This window comes from Centruroides sculpturatus, unplaced genomic scaffold, assembly GCF_000671375.1.
Source record: "Centruroides sculpturatus isolate CEXI.00-Female unplaced genomic scaffold, Cexi_2.0 scaffold2147, whole genome shotgun sequence".
Taxonomy (NCBI): domain Eukaryota; kingdom Metazoa; phylum Arthropoda; class Arachnida; order Scorpiones; family Buthidae; genus Centruroides; species Centruroides sculpturatus.
Genome location: NW_019386277.1, coordinates 1 through 19,722, shown reverse-complemented (window position 1 = coordinate 19,722; position 19,722 = coordinate 1). Strand labels below are relative to the sequence as shown.

Here is a 19,722-nt window from a genome sequence, read left to right as displayed (position 1 = left end):
TAAATGGACTGAATGCACTGTTAAATACATTAAATTCTCTTAATATTCTCAATATTTTAATCAATGTTCCAAACACAATATGTCCTCTAAATTCATAATGATAAAATTTTTGAAATTAATTAAATATTGCACATAATTTAAAATATTAACTGCGTATAAATTGTAGTTTTAATCATATTTAGAATCGAATATAAATCATTCGATCTCTATTAAAATTATTAGGTATTGGCTATAATTAATCGATGTAAACTCAAAGCTGATGATATTTATTGTAATTAAACAGTTCGAATTTTAACTTTTTAACCATCAGGAACAAATCCAGTCGAATCAAAAAATTTTAGTAATTATGGGAGTCGGACTGTGGCCTGCTCCTTCTTTCACTACCTGGCTGAATCCACAACGGGTATGTAAAAGAGGCCTGTTAGTTGTCACAGGAAGGAAAGCGTTTTGAAAAAAGAAATGTAATATCTGAAGTTAAGTTGATCAAATGAATTTGGGAAGGAAAACTTCCATGTAATTAATCAGTTAACAGATCGACGACTAGGTTGAAATCTGGTAACTTAATGGGTAAACAATGAATGATTGGATGTGACTGCAGATTGTCCTTGGGCATAAACATTGACAACCGCTCAAAAGAAACGAACAGACCACGCCTGGAATAGTATGGTAACAGCCATACTATTCCAGGCCATACTAACTACTATTACGAAACATTTGGTATATATCGTAATCCTGGATACCTCTTTGTGAGATGACTTCTAAAGTTCTTACTTTAAAAAAAAAAATTGTACGTACGTTTAAGATATGTTTATTAAAGGAAGCTGCTCATTCCATTATTTATTTATTTATTTACTAGCTGCAAGTAACCGCTTCGTTGGGTTTTTATTTGTTTGTACATTTATATGTAATATAGTTGTTTTATATATGTAAAAGACTGATTTTCTTTCTCTACATAATTTTCTCTGATTTGACGCGTTTCCCTATAATTTTCAAGTTGCTCTTCTGTCTGATTATTTCTGTTTCGTTGTTAATTTTCTCGTAGCAATGTTAGATGTACTTTACTTTCTTTCGTGGTTTCATTTCTCCGCGCCATCTTTTGCCTTTGAGATATGATTCGAGACCAGAAAAATTCTTTCTTTCGCTTTGGCATTGTTTTTTATATTTTTACTTTTCACACTTCACTACTCATTTTTCACTTTCTACTTTTTTCTGTTATTCGTACACGTTTACTTATGAAAAATCAACTGAAGCGTGTGCGTCACACTTCGCCAAAAGCAATCGCAACTACTCACACATAACGGTCCTCGACTATTCCAAAATATTTTCGAATATTCGACTATTAAGATTACATTATAGCCAATCTTACCTGTTTTTACAGAATGCAAGAATAAGGTCCCACGTTTCCAGACTAATTAGAGAATTTTTATATGGGTCTAAAAATATGTTCGATTTTTTGGAAAAACGCAAAAAGCAGCATCTGCGCCTGTAAATCTTGCAAGCCGCTTTCTCTTAACACTTTCATTGTTACACATTTTCGAAGTCAAATACCTTCAACCCCCATATCTCCCATACCCTTATAGCTATCGAGACGCAACCACCATAGTGCACAATGGGAGACTTGGGGCTACTACCACACACAAACACCATTCATGTGCGATGTGTAGTTTTGGTTGCAGAGTGAAATATAGGCACACATACGTCCATATATATATATATGTTTTACCAAACGACTCTATGGTCTTGGCCTTTTCAAAGGGTCAAAAAGAAACAAAAAGTACAACATATATGAAATAAATAATTAGCAAAACAGTAAAAAAAACAGAATAAATAATAAAAATAAAAATACACACAACTAGTCACAGCTCGATTTTTTTACAGCCAGTTTAAATTGCGTATAAGTAGTCAAATCATTGTATTCTTCTTTCAAAGCATTCCAGTTACACATAAGTCAATGGCAGCGCTAGTACGTAGTAGTAGTGGTTTGGGCAGCTTTGATCACAAAATTAATTTTTCAATGTATGTTCACATAAAGAATAAATAGCACTGATCACGAAATTAAAATTACATAAAAATTTTTAATATTGCAGATAAAAATTTGTTGAATGAAATTATTTCAAATAACAAAAAATTGATTTTTTGAGTAAATTAAAATCGCAAATAAAAATTTGTTGAATGAAATTATTTCAAATAACAAAAAATTGATTTTTTGAGTAAATTAAAATCGCAAATAAAAATTTGTTGAATGAAATTATTTCAAATAACAAAAAATTGATTTTTTGAGTAAATTAAAATCGCAAATGTAAATTTGTTGAATGAAATTATTTCAGATCACAAAATATAAACTGTTTATACAGAGTAAATAATAAATTGGTACAAAAAGTTGAAAACTTTTTTGTACCAATTTATACACGTCTCCAATTACATATAGGAAAACGCGTTTAAATGTAAAATTTCGAACATTCCTTTATTCGAATGTTCTATTTTGTAATGATTAAGATATTGTGTTTTAAACCTGATGAGAGCCTGTAAAATAGATTGAGAACGTTTCTGTGTATTACATGAATAATTTCTCAACAAAACAGCTAGTAGAAACTTTTTAATTATAATATCTCAATTACGTATGATCAACGTATAATGAAACATACTAAAACAATACATATTTTGCAAATTCCGCAAACTAAATAATTTATTTTTTTACTTATAGACATTGAAATAAATACCTTTTATTCAATTAGTTTTTAATTTAAAGTGCAATACATATATTTATAAAATTTTACAGTCATTAAAAACACGTTATATTTTCTTATTGTAATGTTATTTCAATTTTAACAATACATTTAATTATACATAAGGCTGATTATATGCCTATACAAATAAAGATTCAAAAAATTGTTTAGTTAATCAATTAAAAAACAATTTAAAAACTCAACTTTATCTAATACACTAACAAGTAATAGAAACTGATTATATTAAAAGTACTTTCCTCACTTATGATGAGTTACAACAATTCAAAAAAATGATCAGACAAATCAAAATATAACTTAAATTGTTTTTTTTTAAATATATAACAACATACTCATTGTTTCGCCCTAACGTACCCAATTCGAACTGGTTTAAAATTATTAACAGCTAAAGTTATATGTTCAGGAAAAGTTCTGCATGAGAGAAAATTTCAGTATGTTTCTGGGTAAAAACCATCATAACTCTTGGTGTGCTCCGGAATTCCTAGTGGCAACATTAGTGCTGTGCTTTGGATGCGGTATAAAATTGGATTTCTCAAACGATTTTTTTATCCTGGGAAATATTCCGGAAAATCTCGCGAATTTCTTAAAAGTTCACTTTTTTCTTATTTTGTGTTAAATTTGAAAAAGTTTGCAAACAGAGAGTATAATTAACTTATAGACTGTTAGAAAACATTTGTATGTATTAATTTTACTCCTACTTATTACTTTTTAAAATTTTTGCTCTTTATGGCATGTCACAAATAGTCAATAATAAATATGCAGCTTATTTGTGGCAGAACTGTGAAAATTCTTTACTTGTCAGAACATGTAATATCTGGAATAATTGTAGTTATGCTGTCTTAATTTTTAATCACGCACAACAGCTTTAATAACTGCGCAACGCCAGGTTGTGAAATTGGGCAAGGATACAAACGAGTATGATGTCTGCAAGTATGATATTTTTCTTCATAAACCTGATTGTTAAAGACAAACCTACTGCCTAATTATTGGGCCATAAGCTTGATGTTTCTATTAAAGCAGCCTAGGTAGACAAATCAAGAATACTAAAGAGCAAAAGAAGTACTACAATCTCGAAAACGAACTAGAAATCTTCCAGGTTACAGGAAAAAACACATAACATGTGTTTAATGCATTTAAGAGAAGATAGAATTTAACTCACATCAATTGAATCGGAAAGGGCATTATCCGTAGTAAGACTTTTCATTACAAAAATAAGAATCAGAATAAGAATTTAAATAAAACATAATACAAAAAATTTTGTATTATGTTTTATTTAAAAAACGAAAATTACCTTTTAAGTAAGAAGTTTGATCTATGTTTATTTATTTTTTTAATTTTAACTCAATTCAAAGCATTTTGGTGTTGTTGTTGTATGGAGTTTCCAGCAAACACTAATAAAATTTTTCCATTTGTGAAAATTTCTACGGAATTCAAAAGTAATTTTTACATATATCTTACACAGCATTATTAATGTGATTTTGGAGGTTGCAGAACGTAGTAAATTACTTTAAAAAATGAAAAAAATTATATGATTTGATTACAAGATTTATGTATTTCTCGGAATCCCGGTACAAGACCGGAAAATGAGAAATCCTAATGCGGTATCACTGCTATGTACTATACTGCCCATGTCCTGTCTCGGAGTGTTGAATGCTACAATGATACTCTCCGGATGATCTTAATGTTTAATGTACTAACTGAATCGGCACAAACTATATTTTTCAGGTAACCCCACAGATAAAAATGTATGGAGGTCAGATCGGTAGATCTTGGCTGCAACGTGTCGGGCACACCAGAACATAATGTGTGGTTTCTCTTGTGCAAAGCCATGACGAAACAATAATGCTCACGATTCGATTCATGCTCCATCTTGCAATATAAAATACCTAAGGAACACGTAATGAGATATACCATCAGACGCCGCTCATTGCTTTCATATATCTTAAACCGCTAATTTTGATGACGAATCAAAATTAGATAATTTCGTACGAAACACTTAGTATTTTAGAATGGCTTACGTTCTTCACACTACAAAAAAGCAGGTAGTATACATTTGTGATGGTTTGTATTTTATCTATACAAATGTGTTAACAAAATTATTTAATTAAATTGCCTCAATGTCCTTTTTTCCTTATTAATATGTAAATTTTCGACTATAAATTCGACTATCTTCTATTATCAGGACTTATTATACTGGTTTTACAGATAATATTACAAAGATTAACAGAAAACAATTTTTATTTTATTTCGTATACCTGGACACATACACAATACACGTCCCTCCTCAGCAGGTATTTAAATATGTTCTATAAACAATAAAAATTTATTAAAATTTACATTTTTAAAATTTTCCGACAAAATATTCAATAAAATTCTTACATTTTTCCAGTTTTCCTTAATTTCTTGCTCCACTGGATATTCAAATTTTATCAACAATATCGCAATTACAATTATCTTAAACCTACATTAAACCAAATTCTATTACATTATATCAATTTTATACATTTATTTTCTGTTATTACAACTTACATTTGTTCTCTTTCTGTTTGTCTCACACCTCGTTTCCATTTCTTTCCATCGTTCTTATCATCTTTTGGACACACCCCTTTTTCTATAAATCTTAACCATGATTGGTGGATTTCTCTGCCATTATTGCTGTTTATTCTATTATTTTGTCTGATTATATACATATGTTCATAAAGCTGTCTTTTGTAATTATTCTTCTCTTTTTTCTTTATTTTTACGGAATTCAATACTATTTCACAACCTGTATTATTACAATGCTCTGCGACTACTGAATTTGCATAATTTCTCTTGATTGCTCTGATGTGTTCATTTATTATTATTTTTAGTTTCCTTTTCGTTTCTCCTATATATATTTTTTCTGGTTTACAACTACAATTAAATGAATATACAACACCTTTTTCTTCTGATATATCGTAATTTCCTTGATTTCTATAACATAAATGGTTTTTTGTTGTATTTACTTTTTCCGGTATTAGATTGATTCTACTATTTAATATTTTCTTAATTCTTTCAAATATCTTAGGGATATACCTTATTTTAACAAAACTTTTCTCTTTATCTATTAAATTTGATTGTTTATCTATTTCCAATTGATTGTTTGTTGGAATAAAACGCATTTCACCGTTTTATTGTGAAATATAGTACTGTATAATAAAATCGCAACTGATATTTTGTTTTTATATCGTCTTTAATTAATTTAAATGTCATTGTTAAAGAAACAATGCTAAATGGGCGTTGGTGGTATCGGTGTTTACGTGAACGTCAATTAATAATACGAGATAACCGAGAATAAAGTTCAGTATTGAAAAACTAAGCTTATTTTATATCGAAAATACTTGCTGATGAAGGAATAGAGGATAGATATTGCATAGCATATATAATCTGTTTAGTACAAGCTCAGAATTTTTAGTACTCGGTTATATCGCGCTTTTTTTTCTAAAATGATCTTCAGCTTTTTATAAAAAAGTGAAAAAACTTTTTGTTCAATTCAATATACAGTTCATTGATACAAAATATTACAAAAATTTCAACAAATGTAATTGTTAAGAAAGTGTAAAACAAAATGAAATTAAAAATTAAACCTATATAAACCAAAATGTGACAAATACAAATTATTTAAAAAAATATACTTGTATGTAAAATTAACCAGAGTAATTTAAAACAATGAATAATCAATTTACCAACTTTACATAATAAAAAATAAAGATTATAAATTTACAAATAGCTTTTTTTTTGTTTTTAATGTTTGTTTCTTTGAATAGCTAATGTGTTAAATATAAATAAAACAAAGTATTTGTGTACTTTCCAATTTATAGTAAGATATGCCATCAAATATGTAAAACAGAAATATCAAATAAAATACCAATCTTAGGAGATTGTGTGTCAATTCTTTTAAGAATGAAATAATGCACATTCATACAACTATCTTAACAAAGCAAGACGACGGAAATTCCGCTAAACCAATGTTACGAAACATCTCTTCAAAGTGCTTAAACATTTCCGAAGCTTCAGTAAAGAGAGAACCGTGACCAAAAGATCCAAACCTACTGCCAAAGAACTCGGACTGGTCATCTTCCCACGTTTCACATTCCGAACATTCTGGTTGTTCGAAGAAATCTTGAAAAGGATCTCTCCTGAAAATTTAAACAATAAATAAATATTAATTATTGCCAAATTTTATTATATTAATAAAGTAAAACTGAGAGTGATTTGTAGGAAATGCCACAATTATGTTTACGTCCTTGTTTATAAACCACATGTCTCAAAAAACTAAATTTTGGGATAGGTTCTAGATCAGCAATGGCTAACCTTTTTCCAGAGGTGAGTCAAAATGAATTGAAAATTTACTAACTTCAAATCTTGAGTGAAATATTTAATGTATATCAGAAATATTACAAATTTTGTATAATTGAAATGAAAATAATGTGATTACACATGACCAAACATTTCATTTAATGAAAAAAATCTGCTCCTGTTCTTCTATTGTTGACACTTCCATTGTTACACATCTTCGAAGTCAATCACTTTAATCCCCCCATATCTCCCGCACCCTTATAGCTATCGAAACGCAACCACCATAGTGCACGAATGGAGACTTGGAGCTACTACTACATACAAACACCATTCACGTGCGATGTGTAGTTTTTGCAGAAAAGTGAAATATAGGGACACACACGTCCATTTTTATATAGTGTATATAGATATAGATATAGATAATGTGAGATTCGAAAGGTAAGTAATTAAATAATTAAATTATCTAGTTATATGTTTTGACAATGACGAGAGAATTGAGTCAAAGGTTGAGTAGAGAATAAAATCACCAAGTGGAAAAACCCACACACATTTTATTTCGTCGGATTTCTTAATAGATAAGACAGATTGAATATCTTTCCAGTTTTACAATTATTACTAAGGTTGTAACGCAAACACTGACCGGCCATTAATTTAGTATGTTTGACAGATGTTATCAGAGGGAATGAATAATTATACTGGATAGAAAGAGGTAATAAATTTGTCGCAAGGTTCAATTCCTGACAATTAACATAAACAGCACGAGGACACGAATCAAACATAGACCACCTTTGCATCAGAATCCCCCCAGTAGCTCCCCTACGGGAATAGAATAAAAAATGGATCGCACCCACATTTTGTAGCGATCATCAATAGGAAGTCTCCAGGCCCAGAACCTCTATTTGAACCTCTACTCCATGGACCGCTCGAGACTTGATTGCTGCACCTTCCCTGACAACTCCACGGTCCACGATAGTCCTGATGATGTTGTGTAAAGAAGACATGATTTATTGGAGATATTTTTAACCTAATTGTACACTCACTCTCTCTCGTATTTTTAGGTTAAGTAGAGTATAACGTGTATCCGCTGCTTACTATAAGTTTGTCGCGAATATATCGTTGTACGCGTATAATATAATGCCATATTTAGATATACTCGTAACCTTATTGTATGTTAGAAATATTAAATTGTGATTATGTTTAATTTAAAACCTGTCTATTTATCAGAAACGATCAACACCTATTGGCTTACACGTGTACTCTCCACTCGATTTAAAAGCACTCCTAGCCATCCCCCGACCAGAAGCTGGTAGGAAGGGCCCGAGCTAACCTCACGACCCCCTCAGTTTTCACAATAATAAATTATTTTAAATTTATATAAAGATGCTTAACTTACAAATAATCAGAAAAAATTGTATATCAAATTTTATAATTAAATATGAATTAATGTTGGTCATCATATTTATAAGGTTGTAGATGAAAATAGCTCCAAATTTTGTGGGATCAAGTAAAAAAGACTTTGTGGAGTCTTCTGAAGATACTGAGGCTGCTTAAGCATAGGTTCCCATGATAATGTACAGGTTAATCCTCATTATGCTGGCTATGGCTGTAAAACATCCCAATATGAACAAAATCATCAAATTATAAATCTAGGAATGACTTTGAAATGCTGTTGCATCTCTTTTGACTAGACAATACATAATAGGGTTTCTCATTTCCCAGTCTCTTGCTTGTCCCGGGATTTTGGGAAAAAAGTGAACTGTTTCCTGGGATCTTGGTATCTAATTAATTACTTTTAAGATAAAAAATATCTTGATACGGAATGATATATTTATTTTTTAATTTTAAAAGTAATTTAATACACACTGCAACCTCCAAAATCATAATGTTAATAATGCTCTGTAAAATATATATGAAAATTACCTTTGAATTATGTAGAAATTTTCACAAATAGAAAAAATTTATTAAAGTTTGTTGGAAACTGCTTACAAAAAAAGCCTTTGAATTGAGTTAAAAATTTAAAGAAAAAGTGAATTTACATCAAACTTCTAAGTCAGAAGATAATTTTCATTTTTTAAATAAAACATAATCTAAATATATATAACTCAAAGGTGACTGACGTAGTGATCTATCAACGCACAGCCCAAACCACTGGACGGATCGGGCTGAAATTTGGCATGCAGGTAGATGTTATGACGTAGGCATCCGCTAAGAAAGGATTTTGATGAATTCTACCCCCAAGGGGATAAAATAGGGGATGAAAGTTTGTATGAAACTTTGTCAATTTTAAATCGATCGGGCTGAGACTTTGCATGCATAAAGCTACTATGACGTAGGCATCCCCTAAGAAAGGATTTTGATAAATTCCACCCCTAAGGGGATAAAATAGGGGATGAACGAATAAATTAAGACGAACAAAATAATTTTTAGTTCTAAATGTTGACAATAGATGGCGTTAGTAGTATTTTAAAACGCGCTATCGTTGTTTTCACTGAGTTACATATACCCGATGATGAGTGGCCGCCGTATCTAATAGTACATACTATACCTAAATATTTCTAGCGGATTATATTTGATGATTTTGGCTGTTCTTTTCGTGGCATATTTTGGATTGCATTTGCTTTGTTTCGGTTTAGTAGTTTTGGTTATAGACTCTGCTTTGTATTTGGCATTTGTTTTGTTTTGTGTTTGATTAATAATAATACTTCTTAACGCGAGCGATGCCGCGGGCAAAAGCTAGTACAAAATATTATTGTAAAATTTTATAAGAGTTTGAAAAGCAAAGATGGTCAATACTCCGATCACTCAATCTGGTTATTATTTTAATAAAGAAAAGTCCCGCTAATTACTAAGCCCTTTCCAATTCAATGGGTGCGAGTAGAATCTTCTTTAATGCATTTAAGAGAAGACAAATGTGTTTTTTCATCCATACCCTCAAAGATTTCTAGTTTGTTTTCGAGATGCATTGCAGTACTTCTTTTGCTCTCAAGTATTGTTGATTTGTCTACCTCGGCTGCTTTAAAAGTGATATCAAGCTTATAACCCAACAACTCGGTAGTTTGTTTGATGTTAATAATCAGTTTTATGAAAAAAATATTCATATTTGCAGAATTTGTACTCAACTCTATCCTTGTTCAATTTGCACAATCTGACATAATGCAGTTATTCAAGCTACTGGGCATAACTAAGATTAAGTCAGCATTGGCACAATTATTCCAGATATTACAGGTTCTGACAAGTAAAGAATTTTCAGAGTCCTGCCACAAATACATATTGATTATTGACAATCTGTGAGATGTCATAACATGCAAACATTTAAAAAACTAATAAGCAGGCTTAAAATTAATAAATACAAATGTATTCGGACAGTTTATGGGTTAATTATACTTTCTATTTGCAAAATTTCCTCAACAAAATAAGAAAAAAGTGAATTTTTAAGAAATTTGTGGGATTTCCCGGGATGAGAAGAATTTCCCCGGTTAGGTTGTGTGGATGTTGGCATAGGAGATCGGTTTAAACTTTTTGACTTTTCGAATGCTTGTCTAGCGGTGGAATATTACAATTTATTAGCGTGAACTTGGAGTTGTTTCTTCGTTTCAATATTCTCGTTAAGGAACGTGACAGGACTTAATTTGGATATGATACGAAATGGGCCGGACCATGGGGGTGCTAATTTTCGTTTTACCCCTTGAGGTAGAACAACCTCGTTAAGGAAGACTCGATCGCCCACCTGATATGTAGGAATTTTATGAGTTCGGCGATGTATTTTTTGACGTTCTCTGGCTGCGGCTTCGGCGTATTCTTGTGCCAATTGATGGGCACTGGCCATTCAAAGGTGTAGTTCCGACAACAAGACAAAACGCCTGCATTAACACGACATTTTGCCGTTTGAATGTCACAAACCAATCATTTTCGTATCGCCATAATAAAGCAATTGAAAATCTCGAGGACAAGTTTTATCTAGATCTGCACAAATTTAAAGCATTTGTAAAAAATACTTTATTATAATTAATGGTTTTAATGTTTACTTACGCGTTTATATTTATATTTTGAATTGTCCTATGAGTTTTAGCTGGGTATGTTATCTAATTGTTGTACCGGAAAGAGGCACTTATTATCTACGAGACATCGCCTTATTCTCTTTTAAAAAGAAATTAATGACAAATTCATCAGTAAATTTTCGTCTCAAAGAGAATTATTTTTCAATAAGATTGAAGACGAAATCTGCCCAAAATCTTATGGGCAGATTTGGTCTTCAATCTTATTGAAAAATCACAATTTCATTAAACATCTTTAAATTCTTTGGAACAGTAAACAAATTAATGCATACCCAATGCATTTAGAATGCATGCATATTTTATATTCTATTATGAAATGATAGAATCATAAAATATGACCATATGAATTTTAAAATGCATAAAATGCATTTACTTGTTTACCATACTAACCACATAAATGCGGTACAGTTGGTAAAATCCATTAACTAGGAATGCATTCGTGATAAACATCGGCTTATAAGGCATGACAGAATTTAATTTCGTTCTTCTTAAAACAACTTTATACGCAGATAAAAGTATGGGTGATCAGAATTATTCTTACGTAACCTACAGTTAGGAGTACGTATCCCATTGTTTTATAGTTTAAGCCACTACAGCAAGATGAATGCGAATATCCAAGAGGAAATTTGCATGAGTTGTTTCTTGAGACCCTGTTGGACAACAGCCCTTATATTCGGTTTAGATCCGTACCGAATTTGTCCCTGNACAAAACACCTGCATTAACACGACTTTTTGCCGTTTCAGTGTACAAGCCAATCATTTTCGTATCGCCATAATAAAGCAATTGAAAATCTCGAGGACAAGTTTTATCTAGATCTGCACAAATTTAAAGCATTTGTAAAAAATACTTTATTATAATTAATGGTTTTAATGTTTACTTACGCGTTTATATTTATATTTTGAATTGTCCTATGAGTTTTAGCTGGGTATGTTATCTAATTGTTGTACCGGAAAGAGGCACTTATTATCTACGAGACATCGCCTTATTCTCTTTTAAAAAGAAATTAATGACAAATTCATCAGTAAATTTTCGTCTCAAAGAGAATTATTTTTCAATAAGATTGAAGACGAAATCTGCCCAAAATCTTTTGGGCAGATTTCGTTTTCAATCTTATTGAAAAATCACAATTTCATTAAACCTTCTTTAAATTCTTTGGCACAGTAAACAAATTAATGCATACCCAATGCATTTAAAATGCATGCATATTTTATATTCTATTATAAAATGATAGAACCATAAAATATGATTTATGCATTTTAAAATGCATAAAATGCATTTACTTGTTTACTATACAGTCCACGTAACTGCAGTACCATTCGTAAAATCCATTAACTAGGAATGCATTCGTGATAAACATCGGCTTATAAGGCATGACAGAATTTAATTTCGATCCGCTTGAAGCAACTTTATACACAGATAAAATTATGGTGATCAGAATTATTCTTACGTAACTTACAGTTAGGAGTACGTATCGCACTGTTTCATAGTTTAAGCCACTACTGCAAAATGAATTCGAATATCCAAGAGGAAATTTGCATGAGTTGTTTCTTGAGACCCTGTTGGACAACAGCCCTTATATTCGGTTTAGATCCGTACCGAATTTATCCCTGCAAACAGCGAATATACTGTCTTAAAAATCAAAAAGTAAAAAAACTCTATCTTCAATGTGTTCAGTTTCTATTATGGCAATTTTCTGCCCTTTTCTTATGGCAATCGTTACCAGGTTTAAACGAATATGCTTTGTGTCTTGGATGGTACGAAGTGTTTAAGAAGGATGCTGAAATAATAAAAACTTCATTTCTATTTATATTCTGCGGCTACTCTATTCTCCTGACCTTCACCAATCGCAATAAGCTCAATCTAATTACTAAATTGAAAAACAGATATTTCTATGAGAAATTCATTTTGGAAAATAATACTCTAATGAGAAACGTCTCCTTTTACGTTTCGTTCATTAAAATAACATTAACGATTCTATTTCAAATTTTCAATCTGACTGTTTATTATCCGACTCTAGTGAACAGAGAACAGTTTCGATTCGAAGCTCTCATATGTACAGTTGAAACGGCATTTGTAACGAGTTTAACTATAGGAGGAACTGCGCATGGTCTACTGTTAGCCGCTTTATTTATACTTGTCATCCAGAAAGAATACGAAGAACTTAAGTACGAAATGTCTACGATAAGAAGAAGAGACAGAAATTTGAAAATGAAATTACAAAATTTGATGATCCGCCACCAAGAATTGTGGATTTACATAAATCAGTTGAACACAAAATACGAATTGGCTTTCGTACTTGTTTATTTCGGAATAATTTGGGGCACGAGCTTTCTGTATTACGCATACTTGTACGTCGATATGCATTGGATTTTTAGAACTTTGGTGATGGCACTGATGATTGCTTGCTCATTCATCTGCATTATCTGTGGCTGTTTGCTATGCTGCATCGCTTTCACGGTACTAGCTATTTACACTTGAAGAATTCTTTTAATGTTTTAATCTTTAATTTAATTTTCGATTTATTAATATAGTTTTAATTATTTAGATGCGGAATGGGTTTCAAGACATTCGTCAATTTGCAATCTGCCATTTGGAACTGGAACGAAAGCTTAAAGTACAGATTTNACCACTCAATTAGAAAAATTCTACTAAAAAAGGAAACTTTATTCAATGTAGCAAAATAATGCAATGGACTTAGCTCCATAAATAGACCTTTCTCTTTGATTATTTTTTAAAAATTTATTTCCTATTTATTAATTTTAGTAATAGTTTTGGTAAGAGTTGCATTTATTACCTTACTAGAAAGAGCAGTACTAGGCTATATCCAGATTCAAAAGGGGCCCAATAAACTTGGCATTTTATGGTTGTTTCAGCCTTTCTCAGATGCTATTAAACTATTTATTAAAGAATTAGCTAATTTAGAAACCTATAATCTATACCACGTTTTTTTTTCATCTATTTTTGGGCTTTCTATAGCACTTATCTTATGAATACTATACCCCTCTTTATTTCATTTTATAGACTTAAAATGATGTATTCTTTTCTTTTTATGCTGTTGAAGTGTAAGTTTACTCAATTTTGGTTGCTGGTAAGGCTTCAAATTCTAAGTATGCTATTTTAGGAGCATATCGAGGGGTTGCTTAGACAATTAATCAGTTACGAGATCAACGAAAACATTAAAATCTGGTAACTTAATGAGTAAATAATGAATGATTGAATGTGACTAAATATAGTCCTTGGGCATAAACAATTACAACCGGCCAAAAGAATCGAACAGATCACTCCTGGAATAGTATGGTAACAGCCATAGTAACTGCTAGTACGAAACTGCCAGCATATACCGTAATCCTGGATTCCTCTTTGTGATATGACTTCTAAAGTTTTTACTTTGAATAAAAATTTGTATGTACATTTAAGAGATGTGTATCAAGTAAAGCTCCACATTTCATTATCTATTTATTTATCTAACCAAACGACCTTATGGCTATTGGCCTTTTTCAAGGGTAAAAAAAAGATATAAAAATATATAAAATAAATAATCAGCAAAACGATTAAAAAAACAGAAAAAATTATAAATATAAAAATACACACAACTAGTCACAATCATAATCTTATTCTGTCCACCAGTGTCTATTAACAGGACTTATTAAAATAACTTTAAGGATGCTGCAACTCAGTTTCATAGATTAGAAAATTGTTGTTTTATGTAATTTACCTGGACACATACGTGTTAATATTGCCTTTCCAATGTGTTCGTCCCTCAGCAGGTATTTGAATGACACATTCACTTCAGGGCTAATTCTTTATATTCCGATTTCCACCAAGCCATTAAAGTTAAACATTATTAACAGTAAGTTTTTAAACCAATCCACCTCCGATTGTTCTCCTTGACTTACACTTAAAGCCAGTTTAATAAGTACTGTTAATAGATACGTACTAGTGAACGAAATAAGATAATAATAAATTAAGGACATTGAGGCATATTAAAGCTCTCTTAATTCTCACAGGAAGGAAAGCGTTTTGAAAAAAGAAGTATACTATCCAATGTTATGTTGGTCAAAATGAATTAGGGAAGGGAAACTTCCATGTAATTGATAGGGGACAAGCCCTATTATTATTAGTTTTCGTTAGTGAGTATTACTAAAGGAATAAAATTATTCTAAATCTTATCATTAAGTTAAAATTCAAAGTTAAAACTAATTAGTAATCAAGTTTTTTATTAAATATATTAATAGTAAAAATACTGTTAGCATAAGTAGAAATAATCTAAATCAGGGGTGCCCAACCCGCGGCCCGCGGGCCGCATGCGGCCCAAGGCAAGTTCCAATGCGGCCCAGAGAAACAAAAAGGTTGGACACCCCTGATCTAAATAGATAAAATATCTGGCAAAAGTTAAGTAACTAGTCTAAAACTCTTGGTCTATTTATCAAAAACATATTTTTTAGGATTAATTAAAATGAGTCCTTTTCAATGTATTATAAATAGCCGCAGTATTTTGACTGTACAAAAGTAGCATAATAATTAGTCTTATAATTTAAGACTGGAATGAAAGGATGAACTAGAGAGTTTCTTTCTTAACTTTTTTTTTTTTAAATTTTACTGTTTAGTAAAAAGGCTAAAATGCTNTAATAATAAATTAAGGACATTGAGGCATATTAATTTAACTAGTCACAGCTCGATTTTTTTTCGCAGCCCGTTTAAATTGCCTGTAAATAGTCAAATCTTTGTATTCTTCTTTCAAACCATTTCAGTTATATATATCGATAAGTTGATGGATTTGTACGTCTCGGCCAAAACAGTGCTTAATGTTTGGTAGAATCAAATTATTTTTCCATCGATAGTTATAGTAAGAAGGCCTAAAGTATTTATTTAACTCTTCAGTTATATAAGATTCTTTCCTGCTCACTTTTATTTGCTTAAAGCTGTCTAGAAGAACTCGTTTTTTATATAAAACTTTTATTTTGGCAATTTTAGTCTGTTTATAATAAGAACTGACAGAAGAATTATATGGTAACTTGTATAATGCTCTAATAAAGTTGTTTTGTATGACTTGAAACCTATTTAATACAAAAGAAAAAGCTGTACCCCATACGGAAATAAAATAACGCAGTTTAGGTTCCATTAAAGCGCGATATAAACGCAAAACAGTCTCAAAATTTAAATAACTAATTATTCTTTTCAGTATTACAATAAATCTAGATAAATACAGTGTTAAAGTATTTATATGATTATTACATCGTAATTTATCAATTTCAATACCTAAATATTTTACAGTATTATTTCTATGAATACGTTCGCTATTAATTCTTACTTGTATAAATTTAATTTAAATTTGTAATTAGAAAATTAATTTTGTGGTCAAAGCTGCCCAAACCACTACTACTGACGCTTTCACATAACATTCCGACCTATTATTGCAAAGTTGTCAAATGAATATAGCTACAAACGGATTTTCGTCACAGTCGCCACCGTTCCTCTGGATAGAAGTCGTCAAACGGACATTTTTCGTACCACCTATTCGGATTAATTGTAACTGACTTTATTACGTGCCTCCTATTTGGATTAATTGCAACAAAGTTTATTAAGTGCCAAACAAAACTTGAATTAACGTCGTCGCCAGAACTTTGGATTAAGTCAAGAACCAGATTATCAATTATCAGCTATTCAAGAATCAACCAAACTCCAGGGTACGTTTTATTGGGGCGGTAAGAAGAAAAACTCTTTCAGAATATTAAAATAATGTTATTTTAATACCCAAAATTTTTGAAGCTTAAATAAGTTATTTTAAGGATAACATCGTAATGTATATTAAAAGCTCGAATTGACAAATATGTTTGCGACCTCGATGTTGGATTAGGTTTCCTCCACCCCGCAAGAGGGGTGGAAGGGGGTCTGCTCGACCTATAAAAATCTCCATAATCTGAGTTCAAATCGGCGTGATCCAGGTTGGTTTCTATCTAAAGAGTATCATTAAAGCAGTTAGTACGAAAGGACCACTCAATTAGAAAAATTCTANTTGTAACTGACTTTATTACGTGCCTCCTATTTGGATTAATTGCAACAAAGTTTATTAAGTGCCAAACAAAACTTGAATTAACGTCGTCGCCAGAACTTTGGATTAAGTCAAGAACCAGATTATCAATTATCAGCTATTCAAGAATCAACCAAACTCCAGGTACTTATCGCCACGCAAACTATTGTAAGCTCTCTCTCTCTCTCAAGAACGGTCTTAAATGACCGTTCTTATAGATTAGATAGTAAGGTTAAAATACCTTACTATCGAATCTATCGACATATTGTAAGATATGTATTTTTTAGCGTTACCCACTAAACTGTTGTTATGTTAATCTAGTCTCTGAAAGAATCACTTCCGGTGTGCTATCTCTCACTCCCTCCATCCAGAATCTAATCGCTCTGTTATGCAACCGCTCGCGTAACCTAGTTAGGTTTCCGTGTCAACCAAGACGCGGTGATGTCATCCTGACAAGGCATCGAGGAGGTGCCGACTCTTCGGTCACACTATTATGCTATTTATTGACAATAGTGTTTATGTGTATTATTTGCATGAAAAATCGTGATAGGTATGTTAGAACTTTAAAGACTTAATAACTAATAAAATAAAATAAAATCACCATTTTACTTGAATTACCGTTTTAAAGAGCAGTCTTGAAACGTATGTTTTACTGTTATTTACAAAATTAGTATGGATACCGATACAGATGATAAAGAAGCTTAAAGAATAACGAGTACAGGAGAAGTCGGTCAAGGACAAAGATCTCTGTAAACAGAGTGTAAACAAACACGAATTTCGAACGGATCTGTATCATATGTCTAATTATTCAGATATTTTCAGATATATTTTTAGATAAGTCACAATACTCTTTTGAAGATTAAAAAATATTGCGATACGATATATCAGAAAATGATATATTATCTCGATACCTTTAATCTCACAGTGTTATTTAAATACCACACAATCTCTCCTATCAATGCTGACAATGGGCGTTTATAATAAAGAAGTAAAGAAATAAAACGTTTTTATCAGTAATTTTACATTTCTCTTGGTAGGCAGTGGTAAATAAAGTCACACGACATTATCAGAAATATATTATTAAAGATAAACTAAAGTTTTTTTACTATATAAATATATTGCTTATCTGAATCGACATTTCTATTAATTTTAGTCAAGTATGGAAAGAACAGCTGAAGATTTCGATAAAATACCCAGAAACGTAGCACATCTCTATGTAAGATCATGTCTAGATTTCCACTTTTCAAACATAGAATGGTCCGACGACGATATTATGTTGGATATTGGATGTGGTCCAGGAAGAGTTACCAAAGACTTTCACTTACCAAAATGCCCAAAATTAAAGAAACTCGTTGCTATCGACGTAGATCCTAGTAGCATCGAGTATGCCGGAAAGACCTATTTTGCCGAAAAAATTGAATATAAAACACAAGATATTCTAAAAGGGTGAGTTACTATTAACATTAATTTTACAAAATCAACATGGCATTAAATGATTGCAACAATTTAATGCAGCATTTCTAAAGTTTCGATTATACACGAACATTCAATGAAGTTACGAATTTCTATGCAAACTAACTCTTCTTTTGGTTTTAGAAACTAATTTTTCTTATAAAAATTCAAAACGTTATTCAGTAGGGATTTGTATACCAACAACAATAAATTGCAGATTATAAGTTATAAAGAAAACATTGAAACATTTTTTTTTTGTAAAACAATTTAAATTATTTCGTAAATATTACAAAAACAAATCAGAAAAGTTAAAACAAATATCAAAAACTGAGGTTTCGGTGAGTTCGACATTATCAACTTTTCAATAACTGAAGAAAACAATAACTTTTTTACATAACTTACATATTATTATACAATGATTTATGTAAGATAGACATTCTTTATAAACTAATGAGGAATATTCTTAATGCAATGTAATTACTGTCGTAATTTAGCTTTAAAAGTCATATTTTTAAAATTATATAAGCAATGCCACACTGAAAATTATCCCAAATTAACAAACCTACGATGTAAAAAAATAATAATACGTCTAAAACTTTACATTGTTATGCTATTAGTAGACTAAAAGTTAATTATGTACAGTAATTCAAGAATGGTTTTCAATGTGTTAAAAAACACTACGTTTATAAGTTAAAAGTGTGAAAAAGGAAATATTATTACTAGTTTCAAAACTTTTTTTCAATTACTTCGTTTAAGAAATACGGCAAAGGCACTTACTCGATTGTCGCAGAACTATAATGACGCCATTAAGAAGTCCAACAATTTTCAGTTATAACAAGATATAAAATTTAAGCATTGACGATCTAAAAAAGTAATTTTATTAAATTATAAGAAAAATCTCTGTTGAAAAGTATTTGAATTTGAAAATAAAACTATGAACTAGCTCATAAACAAAATTGTTTTTTGTCAGTTATTATGAGATGTTATTTAAAAAATAATTTTCATATCTATTCATTATCATAAAAGTGCAAAAGACTTAATTTTGTGGGTACAAATGAATTTTATATGAAATTTGTAGATTGGAATAACTAATAATACCTTCATTAAGTCTGATTGACT

At 30.7% G+C, this 19,722-nt stretch overlaps 1 protein-coding gene and 1 long non-coding RNA gene across 2 annotated transcripts in view; both read left to right on the top strand.

The window, feature by feature from the left end:
- LOC111614373 overlaps positions 1-13,733 on the top strand; it is a 28,528-nt gene extending 14,795 nt beyond the window's left edge. The window contains exons 4-5 of the mRNA XM_023355745.1: positions 13,138-13,285; positions 13,652-13,733. Coding sequence (XP_023211513.1) covers positions 13,138-13,285; positions 13,652-13,733 — 230 coding nt within the window. The remainder of the gene's footprint in view (positions 1-13,137; positions 13,286-13,651) is intronic.
- Positions 13,734-17,165: 3,432 nt separating this feature from the next.
- Positions 17,166-17,939, top strand: LOC111614371. Its single transcript, XR_002754917.1, has 3 exons — positions 17,166-17,295; positions 17,473-17,701; positions 17,840-17,939. It is a non-coding gene; the product is annotated as an uncharacterized LOC111614371 (long non-coding RNA).
- The last annotated feature ends 1,783 nt before the right edge of the window (positions 17,940-19,722 follow it).